The sequence below is a fragment of the Kockovaella imperatae genome (assembly GCF_002102565.1).
Source record: "Kockovaella imperatae strain NRRL Y-17943 chromosome Unknown BD324scaffold_15, whole genome shotgun sequence".
NCBI lineage: Eukaryota > Fungi > Basidiomycota > Tremellomycetes > Tremellales > Cuniculitremaceae > Kockovaella > Kockovaella imperatae.
In genome coordinates this window covers 81,629-96,556 of record NW_019028955.1, presented here as the reverse complement: position 1 = coordinate 96,556, position 14,928 = coordinate 81,629, and the positions used below count along the sequence as shown (strand labels likewise).

Genomic DNA, 14,928 nt, shown 5'->3' with positions numbered 1-14,928 from the left:
CAAGGGAATATGTTACACTTGAGATTGGACTGTGTGGTCTGGTGGCTCGTTGGACTCGCCATGAGACCCATTTTGCCCGGGCTGGGCCGATGCAGGGGCAGGGTCCTTCTTGCCGATTTGTTGGTATTCGTGAGGCAGAATGATGGCTCTGGAAGCCATTAGCGAGTTTGATCTTATATATTGTGCTCACCGGTCAATAGCCAGTGGTAATCCTCGATGGCGACCACGGAGCATGACTAAAATGACCTGGACAAGTCGGTTTTCAGTTTATGCAGATAAGCAAGTAGGTGGGAGACGAAACCCACGACAAGCTTTGAGCACGTTCCAAACTCTCCGGCAAATGAGAAATTGTTATTGGGCGTACCCATAGATAGTCCAATGGTCGAGTACGCACTGGTACATTCAAAGATGATTCGGAAAATGTCGAAATAAGCTGATCGGTTTGGATCCAACAGTTTTCCACGCTCAAAACAGGCAATAGTAAAGATCGCAACGGCCAACGGCCAAATATCAAACGCGAGCTGACGACGCATATGCCACCAGAGGTATTTGCTGCGGAGTAGAAGCGTCAGAACCAGTCCGAATCAAGATCTGGCTTGGCTGGTCGACTTGAAGCTTGGGCTCACCCGAAGACTTCACTCTTACGGCCTCGGAAAGCTGGCTCATTCTCCGCCTTGAGATCACTGTGATCTTCAAACACTCCGAGAGCTAGAGACGGGATGTCAGTATGATTCACTACGACCAAAAAGGATGGCTCACATCTTTCCTCGTAGACATTGGTGGCTCGAACGGATAACGCGATAGCTGAGAAGTGTAAGATTACAGAGTTCACAGTGCAAGATGACGACTCACGATAGATGGCAACGTACATCAGAATCTGCAGGGAAGTCAGGGAGCCGTCATGTCAGACGGCATTCGACTCACGACGTAGAGAAATCTAATTTTGATACCATAAGTATCACTAGGTGCGGACAACTTCGACACTCACAGGACAGCGGGAGCGAGATTGGAAATCCCGATGATGGCGAAGCCTGTCGCTCGGACACTAGCAGACTGGAAAAATGAATCGCTAAAGCGTTGGAATGGGCTCATCTCGAGCACACTGAGACCAATATCCAGGACAAGATATCCAAATATCTCGACGCCCCTGAACCGGTTCAGGCATTAGACGTCTTTCCTCAAGAGATAATAACGCTCTGGTGCGAACTCACATGAAAGCTACGAAAACGAAAGTGAGATACCATGTCTGCTGGCTTGGAAATAAGTACAAATAGCACCTGTACCAGGTAAGTACATCATCCATGAGAGCCTCGCTCACCGTCTCGGATGATCAAGCAAGAAGTGCAAGGTCTGATTCATCTCGCTTCCCTCTCGAGTCATCTTGCAAGCTATCCATACGAGCAATCGCAACATCATGGGTAGAGCATGATTGCCTAGGATGATCACGAACAAGAGGCAATAGAGTACACAGTAGGTATGATTGAGAGGCACCATACTCTGATCCAACAGACTGAGCGAGATATGAGCTCGTTCTGCGGAAGCTCGGTGTCGCCCACACTCACCTCATGCCGCAACCGGAGAACGCTGAAGCCGTCAAGTAGAACGAGAACCAAGTCTTATCCACCGTGACGTCTTGAGCGCCCTTCTGCATCTGAAAGACATAATCCCAATCTGAGACTGAAGTGAGGTAGATGGCGATGATGGCGAACGGGATAATTTGGATCAGCATAATGTACTAATGGCATGGATGAGTTCAATATATCTGGCGAATTTAAGCACTCACCAGAGGTAAGAAGTACGACAGCATCCGCAGCGCTCTATATTCAACACCCCCAAGCTGATCTATCGCGTCCCTGTCGAGCTCTTCCGTGAAGAATCGACTGTTTCGACCAATGACCAAATGCTCCATGCCATCAGGCATCCATCGAGCAACTTTTGCCCTGACCATGGCACCAAAGCTGTCCTCGACAACCGGATTGACCTCGACCGTACGTCCGCCTTGACTGATCCCTTCCGGTGCGATTGTCGGATGCATTAGCAGCGTATTTCTCTCCTGATGACCTGAGACTGTCCGCCATATCTTGTCCCGGAATCGTTTGGGTATCAAGTAGGACAGAAGGTATGGTGGGTACGAGAATCCACCGTAACCCGTGTTCATGTTGCGATCGCCTCGAGGTATGTGTAATGGGATTGGCTTCGGCATCCTTCCTAGATTTTGAGGGCTTGCAAAAGGAATGTGATTATGAGAATCTAGGCGGGTGGTCATCGCTCGATCAAGCGTTATGGTGGGGTGTCTCTCCATAGTCGTGGTCCTTGTACGATCCATTGACATGGATCGCCTTCGGTCCATAGTCATGGTTCGGGTGCGTTCCCTTAACAATTGCCTGTCCCTATACTGCGCATTGGATGGCGAATCAAACGCGATGTGCCCAGGGTGATGGTTCTGGTGTACATCCTGTTGTTCCGGAGGGGGGGATTGGATGGAGCTCTTGCGCTCATCGGACACGGACGAGCTGCCCTGAGTACTCTCACCGATAGTCGGCAGTTGAGCCGCACCAAGATCGTGCTGAGAGGCGAAAGATGCTAGCCGAGAGTCTCTGCGTGGAGGTGACATGGGTGAATCTTCCGGATGGGTCATTGTCCTGGGATGATTGTCTTCAATAACCCGACTGACGGCATGACCATCTGTCGGTCCAGAGATGTTGATCTTTCCACCTTTGAAACGATGCCTGAGGTTGGATCTGAAGCCACTGATTGGCAAAGTGGATGCTCGTCTTAGTAGTGTCCCGGTCCGGGATGGTTTAAGCGAATTCGTGTTTCGTAGTGCTTCTTCACAATGGACGCGTATAAATCGCTTGCGTATCAAGACCATGATGTAGGAGACAAACGTCAGATCACCACATACGAACAGGACCAGTAAGATGACTTGTTGAAAGGGATGTACGGCCGAGAGACTGAAGGGGGAAGTCAGATCAGCCTCGCGCGTTCAGGATTCATGACCCACTTGACAGTCACTAGACCCGTCACTGTCATAGCTGAATAGCACAAGAACAATGAGTCAATGAAGAGGACCTTTTGAATCCCAACATCGGGACTGTTGGCGTTTCCAGTTGCTGTCCCATTGGCAGCGTAAAAAATACATGCCGCAACGATGGGCACAAAGGTGAAGAGGATGACATGGTATCGGAAGAAGTTTAGATGCTCATTGATGCCTTGCCAGGTGATCCTGCGGGGCATTGTAGATGATGAGGCACTGAGAGGTATAACGAGTGGGTGTTGAGTTGTTTTGGGTTGAGGTGGTTGCTGGTGTTCGGACTGCTCACGCAGCTGATCCCCGTGTTCATATGTCTTTGTACTCCATATCGCGATGAGTGACTTCTCTGCCAAAGGCGAGAGATGGGTGACAGACTCCTCCTAAAAGTGGGTGCGATATGCGCTGTTGACAGATAATTGGGAAGAAAGCGAGACAGGACAAACCTCTCGAGACAGTATGTAGTGTTTTATTTTTGGGACACGCGGATCGTCGTCGTCAGGTGAGAGGGTGTGAGGTCATTGACATGTGCGTGGCGACGGGACAATTATACATACATATACTGTGCCATGGACTCGATCCGACCCAAAGCTCTTCCGCCTCGATCGGACTCAACGGCGGCTTGCTCTATACGTAGCTCTGAAGAGGACAGTGAATTCTACTCGGAGCGTGTAGTATCTTGCTCTCTACTCAACGCATCTAAAAAGTCTAGCATCTGGCAGATGGCACGCAATGAGCATTTGACTCGCTTGGAGCCGTGGCCAGACTCACCGTTTGATGACGTTTTTCCGCTTCGATTCGACCTGCTCGAGTCTGCAGCCCGTTAGGTGAGAGTCTGTCGCCTTGCGCCGCGCCCTGCATCGAGGCTTCACTCACCTTCATCCTGTCTTTGATGTGGAGCAGCTTCTCGTGAAAATGAGCCTGTGCAGTTGGTACAGGCTTTGAACCGTTCGCATGTACTTTCATTGACTCCTTTGGATCCAGGAGCAAGACGTTCTTGCTCGAGCTATAGGCGGCGCATCGCATGACTCCCACTGCGCCGACAGCATCTAAACGATCTGCATCTTGGACCACTGCGAGCTCGCGAGATTGATCATGCCATTCTGTCCACTGATGTGATGCGCGTAATTTGACTTCGGTCGACCATGAGACTGAAGGAATGACACGATATATCAGATCCAGCTGAGACTCAGACATGACACCTGGGTGAGCGTCAAAGAAGGGACCAAGGATGGAAGGGAGAGGCGTGTCAGAATATTTGGCTGGAAGGGGAAGGCGAAGCGAGTATCAGCCTACAGACATGGGTAATGACTCACCATCGCAGACATCATGAAACAACGCGCAGAGCTCGACGACGTGGCGATCAATAGGTCCCTCAACGGTCGTCGCCAAGTGCATTGCCCATTGACGTACTCTTTGCACTGTGTCGGAGAGTCAGTCTGATGCTCCAAGCACAAGGCTGTGTGCACACCATGTGCCCAGTCATGAGAAGGGTCATATCTGCCGCTGTTGTCAGCTCAAAGTCTTCCTATTCGTGCGGCGCCTCATGCCTTACCCTGACATGTGCTCCTTGGCGAGCGCCTCAGCGTCCTGTAGCAGCTTGGCCCAGAGCTCATCCGCTGCTGCCATAGGAGTCATAGTATCGCTGCATGTCGAGCATCAGCCTCGCATAACCTGCCACTCAGCACATTGCTGCAATCCTTCACCTTGACAGCTGCAGCACTAGCTATGATCTTGCGTGAAGCTTGGGGCCTGGACCTGAGCTTGAGCGAGCTTTAATTAAATCATTCTTTTTACGTAATGAGCAACAGCCGCACACACCAAAAAGCACCCGAAGCGGAAACCTCCACCCAAGGGGGGATTATTAGGAAAACTGAACCAGAGATTTCTAATGAGAATAGTAAACCTCGACTCCAGTTAGAAGCCAGGAGTTAAAATTGGGCGGGTGTGTGGGATGATATGGATAGCTCACAGAGTAGCGTGAAGCACGGCAACCTATCCATCCTACGACGTTGGGATCCTACCTGTGACCGTCCAGAACATCCTCTCTGACGATTCCGCTCGCCCGCAGAGCGTAAGGATTTCCATTCGAGTATATCCGACCCGCCCAAAGCTGGTCCTGGCTTTCCCACTTTGTCCCTTTTTGGGAGGAAAAATCCTCCCTCCTCTCACTCGGCGTAGTGCGATTCGGACGGGTTCACACCAAAGCTTTTTGGGAGGCGACGGGTCTGAAGGACGCAACAGGTTGGAACAGCAACGTTGAGCGGGCAGAGCTACTGGTCTTTGTTTCTCATACGCTCGCGTCGCGAATACAGCGACAGCAAACATCATCCCATTCTATCGATCTCGATCAATCATCCCTCCTCCACTCTCTCTTTCTCGGCACGACCACTCGCCCGACGCCCAACTCCCGCCTCCATGTGGTAGAGCGCAGCAGCTCATACAAAGGCCAGGTGCCTTTGGAGCTGCTGAGCAGCAGCGAGTGAGTGAGTGAGTGAGTGAGTGAACATGAGCGAATGAGTCTCCTTGTCCCTCGACTCTCACCATGTCGTGCCTGTAAATGTGACATGTCTCTCCTATGAGAGACTAGCGACCTTGATCATGTTCAGTTTTATTAGACAAACAACGGCGAGGCGCAAAGTGCTGACCATATTACAGCAGACTCGTCTAGCAACTGCGCTTAACAGACATCGAGTGCACAGGATCAGACGGACGTGAGAAGTAGCCACCTCTCACGACCGTCATCCGTCCTTCGTCACGAGGAGAAATGTCGGAGGGGATATTTTACTTGGACGAAGAGAGAGGGGGCGAAACGCGAGGCTCGAGATCACCTTCTCCACAGCTCCCATCCTCAACAGCAAGAGAGACGCGATCGGCACCTCATCATGCAACTACGCACACCTCGTCGTCGGCCGATAAGGCGCAGCAACAGTCCATATCATCCCTTCAAATCCCTAACTCTCTCCCAAATCTCGTCTCACCCGTCCCTCAACCTTTCACACCATCCATAGCGAGGAAACATACTGCGCCCTTTGCAGCAACGCCATCTTTCCCATCGCCCCTCGCACAGGCAATCACTGTGCCTTCACACTCTGACACTTCGTCATCGTCATCTCATTCCGATGAAGAAAATGATCAGGATCGACTCGCTCTTCCGGATTCTCCCACACATAGTGGTGGTAGCAAGACTCCAAGAAAAGCTGGTGATCTCGTCCTACGTCCGCGTACGACCAGTCCTCGTCGGCCCCTCAGTCCAGCTTCGACTCGGCGAACGACACCTCCTCAGACAGCCTCTTCTTCTTCTTCTGCTCCCAAGCCCTTCCAGGCGATCACACCAAGTTCCATGCTGTCCAAAGGCCAGAGGGGTGCATCGCTTGGATATGCAGGTAGTAGCGCACCGGTTCCGAGCATAAATACCGCAACCAGGACGGTCTCTCCGCTCTCTACGAAAAGGGTATCGCCTGTTCAAGGATCGCGAGTTTCAGAGACGACAGGCTCACCGACGTCTCCACCGGGATCTTCTCGTCGTCGGAGCAGCACTGCTAGTGGATCGAGCAGCCTCGGCGTTCCTGGCTCGAGCTCGTTGTCAACCTCCCCCTTACCCATCGCCGCTCCTAACGACGCCACTGCAAGTCGCTTGGATTCAGTACGTCGACGATCTGTTGGATCCAATCACTCCCCGTCTCGCAGCTCAAAGGACACGACGAGTAATGTTCTCGGACTCGGCTGGGGCACTAGTTGGGAGACTGGATCTTCCGGATCCTCCAGCTACAAGGACAAAGGAAAGGCAAAGGATATCAGCGGTCCACCGAGTCCAAAAATCAGCAAGGCGGATCCGCTGGGTAGTTACCCACAGAGGTGAGAGAATAGTCCTTCGAGCTCGCCGAACCAATGCTGACGAAGTTCGTTGCGTCTTGTTCGATTTTCCTTTCACAAAACCTCGTCATGTGGTATAGCCCGCCTAGAGCCCGTCGCCCGAGCGAATTCTTGAATCCTTCCAGTGAAGGGCGAAAGCATCCACCTGGTATCGGTCGTCAAGGGCACGTCTCATCACTCTCGACTTCCGCCTCTATGATCTCACCTCTGAATCCTTTACCATCCCCTTGGATGTCCAGCTCTGATAATCATCACCCTTACCACCTTCCCCATTCCCACGCCAGTGACATGACCTCGACGACATCTCAATCTTCGGCCGGTGGAGCCATCCGTCTCAATCGCGTTCCTACAAGCGTGCGTATGGCGGCGGACCTGATAAAGAGCACCTCATCTGGGCAACAATCCTCCCCATCAAGCTCAACTGCGACATCCACATCGGTGCCCACGCCAATTCCGAGTCCAGCAGGATCACTACCCAGAGATGGCGGTAGCATGCCGCCTCCTGCGCTTCGTTCATTAGGTCACTCCCCTTCCATGCCCATGTCGGCGGGTTCTCGACAGTCCGCCTCAGGTTTCGATGTTCCTGTTTCCCGACCTAGTCTCACTGTCCCCGCGACACCTCGAAGCTCTGCTATCATGGACAGGGGCATTTCACCGACTGCCTCGATCGCCTCGGCAGACGGGTCAATAGGCAAGAATCCATCGGCTCCATCTTTGGCACCCCCTTCGTCGTACCGAGCGACCCAAGTTACCCCTTCCATCCCTATGCGCGCACGGCCATCGCTCCCTGCCGATGCGTCAGGTCTAGGTGAACCGTTTGGCTCCCGAGCACATAGGTACAGAACTTCCATGCACGAACACCAATTCAGACCAGGGACGTCCCTAATGAGCGACTCGTCATCCCAGTGGTCCCCAGCATCTGAGGCTGAATCAGCCTCGTCCACCTCGCCCGACTTGAGGACCGCGATGGGTCTAGGCTTCAATATGCCTCCAGTGACTGCCATGCTCGCTCAATCTGGTGCAACCGCTTCCGGCAGTGTCACACCAGACATGCATCCCGCCATGCGTCAAAAAGCAGTCTCTAGCAAAGGTTTGCAGATGGATCTGGCTGGGATTCCAGGAGATGCCGCGAGTCATGCCAATATGATCTTGCAGAGCCGTCAAGCCAAGTTGCAAAAGTGGAGACCGGGAAGCGCGGGTAGTCAGAATGGTCAAAGTGTGCCACCTCCGACATTCGGCCAATCATCCACGGGTATCTCATCGGAGACTCGGACGAAATGGACTCTGGCACCGCCCAAGCAGCCTCCGACCACCGCCTCATCGCCAGGTGAAGACCTCCCACCTTTTCCTTCCCCTTCACTGGTCATTCCGCTCAACCGAGTCACTTCTGAACCGGATGGTCCTAGTCCCAAGACAATCACGACTGCCCAATTTCCTGAACCTGCAAGCTTCGAGATCCCTGTCACCACTGGTGGCTTTGAGATGAATCGACAGGCCAGTGCGAGTGGGACGGTCGGCGGGATCGAATGGGTCGACTGGTACGACTGCTACAAGAGGTACAAAGAGGAAAAAATCAGAGCAGAGGCAGAAGCAGCCCGCTCAAAAATTCCTCCCATTGGCGAATTGTCGGAAGAGGGGTCAACTTCTATTCAGGCTTCTTCTAGTACAAGTCCAACCACCGCTGAAGATGCTCAAGGGGATCACGGCTACCCTCAGAGCTCGTCCAAAAAGGCGGCTGCAGAGTCCAACAGTGCGTTGGCGCTCAGTCCGACCACCTCTAGGGAGGAATTTGGCGTTCCCAGTGGGTCGATGCGTAAACGAAGCATGTCCATCCGGTCTAGCATGTCTGCGATAGATCCAACGAAATCGCCTTTGCAGAAAAAGGCGAGTGCATTTGAGCGAAATCGACAGGTGTCTGCCTCATCTGCACGGTCCAACGCCGACTCGACGACTAGTGCAAAGCGCAAGAAGAATCTAGTCAACAAGATGGAGGGCTGGTGGAACGCTGTGAAATCCAATTTTGGAGCCGAGTCTTCAGGAATGGGTCAGACGACATCCGGTCCTACATCACCTCACTCGAGACTCGCATCTGCCCCTGCTGGCCGACGAGTCAATGAGGTCAGTCCCATAGCTCGAACGTCAGCTCCGATGCCCCGTATTCCGCCCCCGCCCGCTTTACTGGCACCACAGCCGGTGAATCAACGTCGTCAGTCTTCTCAGTCTCTCCGTGGTGTTGTCTCCCACGCCGAACTCCGAACGGCGAGTGGTAAATTCGATGCTGCACATCTTCAGGAGGCTGCGAATATAGTCACTTCGACGTCTGGTGATCTCTCCGACTTTTATCGCCGTGCTTCCAGTGATTCGCTCCGTGATACACGTCCATCGATGAGTATGACGGGTCGAAAACCTTCCGTCGTGCCTGAAGAGCCATCTCAATTCCCCAGCCGAGCAACGAGCAGTCTAGAGGTCAGACGAAAGGGTGGACCTAATCTACGCTTGGACCTTGAGCCGAATATGTTTGGCAGGACCGCCCCTGTCACCATGTCACTCCCCTCTGATCCTTCTCCGATGGCCCACCGGTCTAGCACGACGGCCGTCTCAAGCTCGCATTCCTCCACAGGCAACATTTACATGCACGGCGGATTGACCCCTGGTGCACCGAGATGGGACGAGACTCCATCACCGCTTTTCGCCATCAGTACAGAGAGTAACTCACCTGCGATCCTCAAAGAGGATCGGCCAGTCGCTCCTGGTGCCGAGATCACCGTTGCCAACGTCCGGAGACATATCAAAAGACGTCTAGAAGCTGCCAAGGTCGCCTGTGATGGAACTTTGAAGAAGACCATTGACGTCATCACGAAATTCGTGGATGAGCAGAGGACCAAGGAACAGGCTGAAGCGCTCAGACTGGCCATGGAGGATCAGCCAAGGGATTATTTCGAGGCCATGAGCGAGTCGCCGTTGGTTGACGCGGAGGAGAGCGAGGTGGAACTGGGCGAAGGCCATGAGGATCGCAAGTCGAGATCCCGGGGAGGTATGTGCAAGCATCACACAAAGCCTCCCGATGTCTTACTGATTGTTTCACGTAGCCTCGTCTTCCGCACCGCACAGTCGACGACCGTCCATCTCTGGTGGCAAATATCCCAGTCCTCAAAAGCTCACGGCCATGCTCCCGGCGAGTCCAAGTCGAGTGCGACGAAGACCGAGTGCTGCTCCACGGGGCGTTCACGCTACCCAGAGGCTATCACGGAATCTCTCCCTCTCGATGGATCGCTCCGTCTCCGCTTCGTCATCACGATCCACCTCCCGATCTCACTCACCCATGCCAACGTCTACTCGAGGTGTCCTCGTGGGTCGATCAGAGGATGAAGTTCAACGCAGCAAACTCTTTGTCAACGCTCTGCAGGATCTCATCGTTTTCGCCCAGGATGTGATGGATATGACTGTCAATACGTTGATCATGCGACCGACGGCGACGTCTGAGATTATTGCAAAACTCCAGGTCGTCGGCTCCCGATGGGATGATCATCAAGACTGGCCAGGACGTGAATGGTATGTCGACATTCTCATGGCAGTCGCGAATCTTAACCGAGTCCTGGACTGGTGGGAGGCTGAGAAGGGCTTTTGGAACTTTGACGATGAAGCTGGAGATGAACCAATCCTATTCGTTGTCAAGCCGAATACCAAGGAGGAATCACATTTCGATACTGAGTTCGCTGCCGCCGTGACGGATCCGAGAAGTTCACCAGCAGTATCGTATCTTCAAGTCCCGGAAGCACCGGCCTCTGCCGTCAGCGTCGAGGTTCAGACTCCTGAATCTTCGGGCCCGGGAGGCACAGCCAGGCAATTTGTCGAAGCCCCCAAGCCCTTGCCTGCGGAAGATCTCAAGTTCATGGCTGAACACGCCAAGAGCGTCAATATCGTCATGGAGCTGGGTTTGCAAGGCGAGGAGATCTTGTATGTCAACGATGCGATCCTGGAAGTCACTGGGTGAGTCGTGGACAGAAGCGAAATCGGCTTACATTCTCAGGCGAGATCCGGATGATGTCATTGGGTGCCCCATCAACGAGCTGCTGGCTCCAGCAGACGCTGCCATGTTCGCGGATGCTACGCAGACTTTGCTAGAGGACGACAACAATACGGTCCAACTTCGTTTCCGATTCGAAGTGTTCGAACTTGAAAAGAACCTCCATCCGCCACAACAACCTGGACCAGTTTATGTCGAGTTGGAAGGTGTCGGTATGCTGATGCGTGAGCATGATGGCCCGTCACATACTATGTGGGTCTTGCGACCCGTACCTGCGCAACAGGCTCATGTGGACAACATCGCGGAGGCTGCCTTCCCGAAAGAAGGTCAGTTCTTGACCGAAGCCATCTTATGTCGGATCTGTGAAAGGGAGATTGTCACTTGGTTCTTTGAAAAGCACAATGAGACCTGCGATGCTGTACATCGACTGGAAGCGGACATCTACAAGCGAAACGAGGCGCTCCGAGAACTCCAACAGACGGTCTCTGATCTCAAGGAGGAATTGGACGCTATTCCCACGACGCCTGATCAAGCACCTGGCGTTGTCTTCTACAACTTTCCGGAAACTATCACGACCGAGCACGAAGGCGCTGGACTTGTCGGAACGCACGGAATCGAGGTCAGAAAGGTCGATGTGGCCTGCCTGGCTAGTGTCGCGGAAATTCTTGCCATCGCTCAAGAGATCGAAGTCCCTTCGGTCCAGGAAGACGAAGCGGACATGCCGTTCAATCTACAGCGGTACCTTTCTCAAGCGTCCGAAGAGAAATTAGTGCGCATCACTCGTTGGCAGAAGCCTCACACCAGTGATCGAGCTCTGCAACTTTTACTCACTCAGGTGGAAGATCAGCTTCGACGAAAGCAAAAGGCAGTGGCGAGGATGCAGAATACGATTCGATATTCGGAAAAGACGCGCCACGAGTGGGAAGACAAGGTCAACCAAATGTTCACTCCGCCAAGTGACGACTCGTCCCATTCAGACTCTGGAGGATCCGAGCCTGAGCAGAGTGGCGCACCGCTCAGTCCCGTCGACATCAAGAGTGAACATGCTGAAGGGCCCGAGACTTCACCTCCCGCTCCTCGAAAGATCGTCCCTCAAGCCAGACTACCCATCACGCAAGGTCATCCTCAACGACCTTCAACGTCCCATGGTGAGACTAGCGGCGGCGGCCCATCAACGCTCCCCTCGACCCCAGTGTACCCTATTTCTCCACCGTCAAAGGTGCCAAGTCCCCCGCCCAGTGCGCCGTTACCCGCTACCGATGTCATTCCGCGAACTTTGACCCCCGACCCGCCTCAGAAGGCTCTGCCGAAAGCATCTTCACCTCTAGCAGTACCTCCTGAACGTAAAGGCATGAGAAGGCAATCAAGCTCGAGATTGATCCGAGATCCCCCGCTGTCCCCTCGTATACCTTCTGCTGCTCTGCCTACCCGATCTCAGCCTTCTATCAAAGATTTCGAGATCATCAAGCCCATCTCACGCGGTGCCTTTGGATCAGTCTACCTTGCCAAAAAGGTCGCTACGGGAGATTACTTTGCCATCAAGGCGTTGAAGAAGTCAGACATGATTGCAAAGAATCAGATCACGAATGTGAAGGCTGAGCGCACGATCTTGATGAACCAGGCGAGCTCACCCTACGTCGTCAAATTGTTCTTCTCTTTCCAGAGCAAAGAGTATCTCTACTTGGTCATGGAGTATCTGAACGGAGGAGATTGCGCGACCTTGATCAAAACTCTTGGGGGTTTGTCTGAGGACTGGGCGAGGAATTACATTGCAGAGGTTGTGCTTGGATTGGATTACCTTCATACGAGAAACATTGTCCATCGGTGAGCACGAAAGTGTGGCAGTAGTAGCTCACACACACCCCCAGTGATATCAAACCTGATAATCTGTTGATTGACTCTCGCGGTCACTTGAAATTGACAGACTTTGGTTTATCACGGATTGGTCTCCTGAACCGACAGGTCGGGGGAATGCGCCAAGGTTATCTACGTGGTACGGCGCTTCACGGTTCGAAACGAGAGTCGGCGAGGCGTTTCTCGCGACACGATTCGTCCTCGTCCACCGACTCACCGTTCATGTCGCCTGAACTCATGCCTGCTCCTCCCATCTCCAATATCAGCCAATCGTATTTTAACACCGGCTCAGAAGTCATCTCTGCGGACGATTCTAGTGGAAGTGGATCCGAATCTGCTGGTATCATTCCGAAACACTTGCGCACCACGTCCGTCACTACAGCCACGACTCCACCTTCCGCTCGTGATCCTTTTCGATTTGTTGGGACTCCCGACTACCTGTCTCCGGAAACCATTCTCGGTATCGGTGGAGACGAGCAGGCTGTGGACTGGTGGGCTCTCGGTGTTGTGCTGTACGAGTTCCTCTACGGTATTCCACCGTTCCACGCCGACACGCCTGAACGTGTCTTTGACAACATCGTTTCGAGACGTATCGAATGGCACGAAGACGAAATGGAGATTTCACCCGAGGCTAGAGACCTAATGGACAGGCTCATGTGCTACGATCCTACACGACGATTGGGGGCCAATGGTGCGGAAGAAGTCAAGAAACATCCGTTCTTTGAAGGGATTGATTGGGATACCATCTCTACAGCCGAACCGAGCTTTGTGCCGACAGTGACAGATCCTGAGTCGACAGATTATTTCGATGCCCGTGGAGCTGTCCATGCACTGCAAGATGACGATGCGCCTCAGCTTCACAAGCTGTCAGACGGGACTCGACGCCAAATGACCCATGCCAATCCGGCCGTCGCTAACGTCGCCACCAAAGAGATGACCGAGGTGATCCAGGATATCCAAGCTCAAGCAGACAAGTGGGGACCATTCGACTACAAGAATGTCGAGGTGCTCAAGCAGGCCAATGATGATGTGATCCGGAAGCTTCGTTCAGATTCCATGACACCCATGACTCAAGCTTTGGAGGGCGTGGGCGCTATGCCTGTCCGACGGCCTCGATCCATGTCTTCTCGAGTCATGGAGAGAAGTGCAAGGAAACCATCCGACAACGCCATCACATCGGGTGGACCACCGTCTCCCTCCACGTCAACGTCTTCAGCTGCTTCAACTCCGTCGAGAGCACCTTCGACGCCAGGTTCTCTCCCCGTCATGCCTCAGCATTTCCGTCGACCATCGGAATTGAACGCGCTGGACAGGGTCAAGTCATCAGAAGATGCAGATTTGTTCCGCCGTTCTGCGACGCCCAATCGTGTCCGGACGGGATCCGGATCAAGTGTGAGCGACAGAAGTGCCAGTATGGAGCTCTGGAGACAGAGGCGACAATCGTCTCTGAACCCCGAGCAACCTATCTCTGCACCTCTGCCTCCTCTGGAGAGTCCAGAATCTCACGCGTCGAGTGTTGGCGAGAGAACGCTGGATGTGTTGATTGCAGAGGATAATCCAATCTCCCAAAAGGTGAGCGAAATGGATCTCGTCATGAGCGAATGCCGTGGGCTGACGCCGTCGACAGATTCTGGAAACTCTGCTCGTGCGGATGGGTTGTCGTTGTATATGCGTCGAGGATGGTCCGCAGGCTTTGGCGGCGACCATGGGCAGTATCCGTGAGTCTACACCAGGCGCTATTGGGGATGCCTTTGCTGATCTGGAGAGCAGACTTCGATCTGATCATCGTGGATATTCACATGCCACTGGTGACTGGTGAACAAGTCGCCAGAATGATCCGCTCGACGGCCAATCAAAATCAAAACACGCCGAGTGAGTGTGCTCACTATCCGTCTCTCAGAGATTTGGTTGCTGATTAATGGTTTCGCCCCAGTCATTGCTTGCACTTCTTATGAGGAACATCAAAGTATCTCTGAAGAAGGAACATTGTTCTCTGCTATCTTATCCAAACCCATTTCCAAGGCCGATCTGGCGAAATGTCTCGCCAAATTGGGCTTCGTCCTGAGTCCAGCAGGCACATCACACGCAACGCACGATTCAACCTCGGCCATCGGCACGACTTGAAAGATAGTTTCAATTT

General features: G+C 53.2%; 4 protein-coding genes across 4 annotated transcripts; 2 read left to right on the top strand and 2 right to left on the bottom strand.

Moving 5' to 3' along the window:
- Position 1: 1 nt before the first annotated feature.
- Positions 2-3,510, bottom strand: BD324DRAFT_636760 (cation transport protein-domain-containing protein). Its single transcript, XM_022016932.1, has 13 exons — positions 3,005-3,510; positions 1,784-2,954; positions 1,563-1,735; positions 1,319-1,510; positions 1,212-1,277; positions 989-1,147; positions 925-937; positions 853-877; positions 760-804; positions 627-708; positions 306-552; positions 191-246; positions 2-148 (listed from the first exon to the last, which is right to left on the bottom strand). Exons 1-13 carry the CDS (start codon positions 3,235-3,237, stop codon positions 13-15), a joined length of 2,598 nt encoding a protein of 865 aa, XP_021868411.1. The 5' UTR covers positions 3,238-3,510; the 3' UTR covers positions 2-12.
- A 34-nt stretch (positions 3,511-3,544) lies between these two features.
- BD324DRAFT_636753 (hypothetical protein) lies at positions 3,545-4,777 on the bottom strand. The gene is made up of 7 exons (XM_022016931.1): positions 4,738-4,777; positions 4,587-4,676; positions 4,503-4,531; positions 4,348-4,452; positions 3,908-4,293; positions 3,803-3,844; positions 3,545-3,746 (listed from the first exon to the last, which is right to left on the bottom strand). The coding sequence occupies exons 2-7, from the start codon at positions 4,667-4,669 to the stop codon at positions 3,690-3,692; spliced, it is 702 nt and encodes a 233-aa protein (XP_021868410.1). The 5' UTR covers positions 4,670-4,676; positions 4,738-4,777; the 3' UTR covers positions 3,545-3,689.
- A 1,021-nt stretch (positions 4,778-5,798) lies between these two features.
- On the top strand, positions 5,799-6,893 carry BD324DRAFT_653407 (hypothetical protein; the record flags this gene model as incomplete). The annotated part of the gene is made up of 1 exon (XM_022018653.1): positions 5,799-6,893. The coding sequence occupies one exon, from the start codon at positions 5,799-5,801 to the stop codon at positions 6,891-6,893; it is 1,095 nt and encodes a 364-aa protein (XP_021868409.1).
- Positions 6,894-8,716: 1,823 nt separating this feature from the next.
- Positions 8,717-14,912, top strand: BD324DRAFT_584008 (hypothetical protein; the record flags this gene model as incomplete). The annotated part of the gene is made up of 7 exons (XM_022013652.1): positions 8,717-9,941; positions 9,997-10,897; positions 10,938-12,758; positions 12,803-14,360; positions 14,416-14,506; positions 14,559-14,660; positions 14,722-14,912. 7 exons carry the CDS (start codon positions 8,717-8,719, stop codon positions 14,910-14,912), a joined length of 5,889 nt encoding a protein of 1,962 aa, XP_021868408.1.
- Between the last annotated feature and the right edge of the window lie 16 nt (positions 14,913-14,928).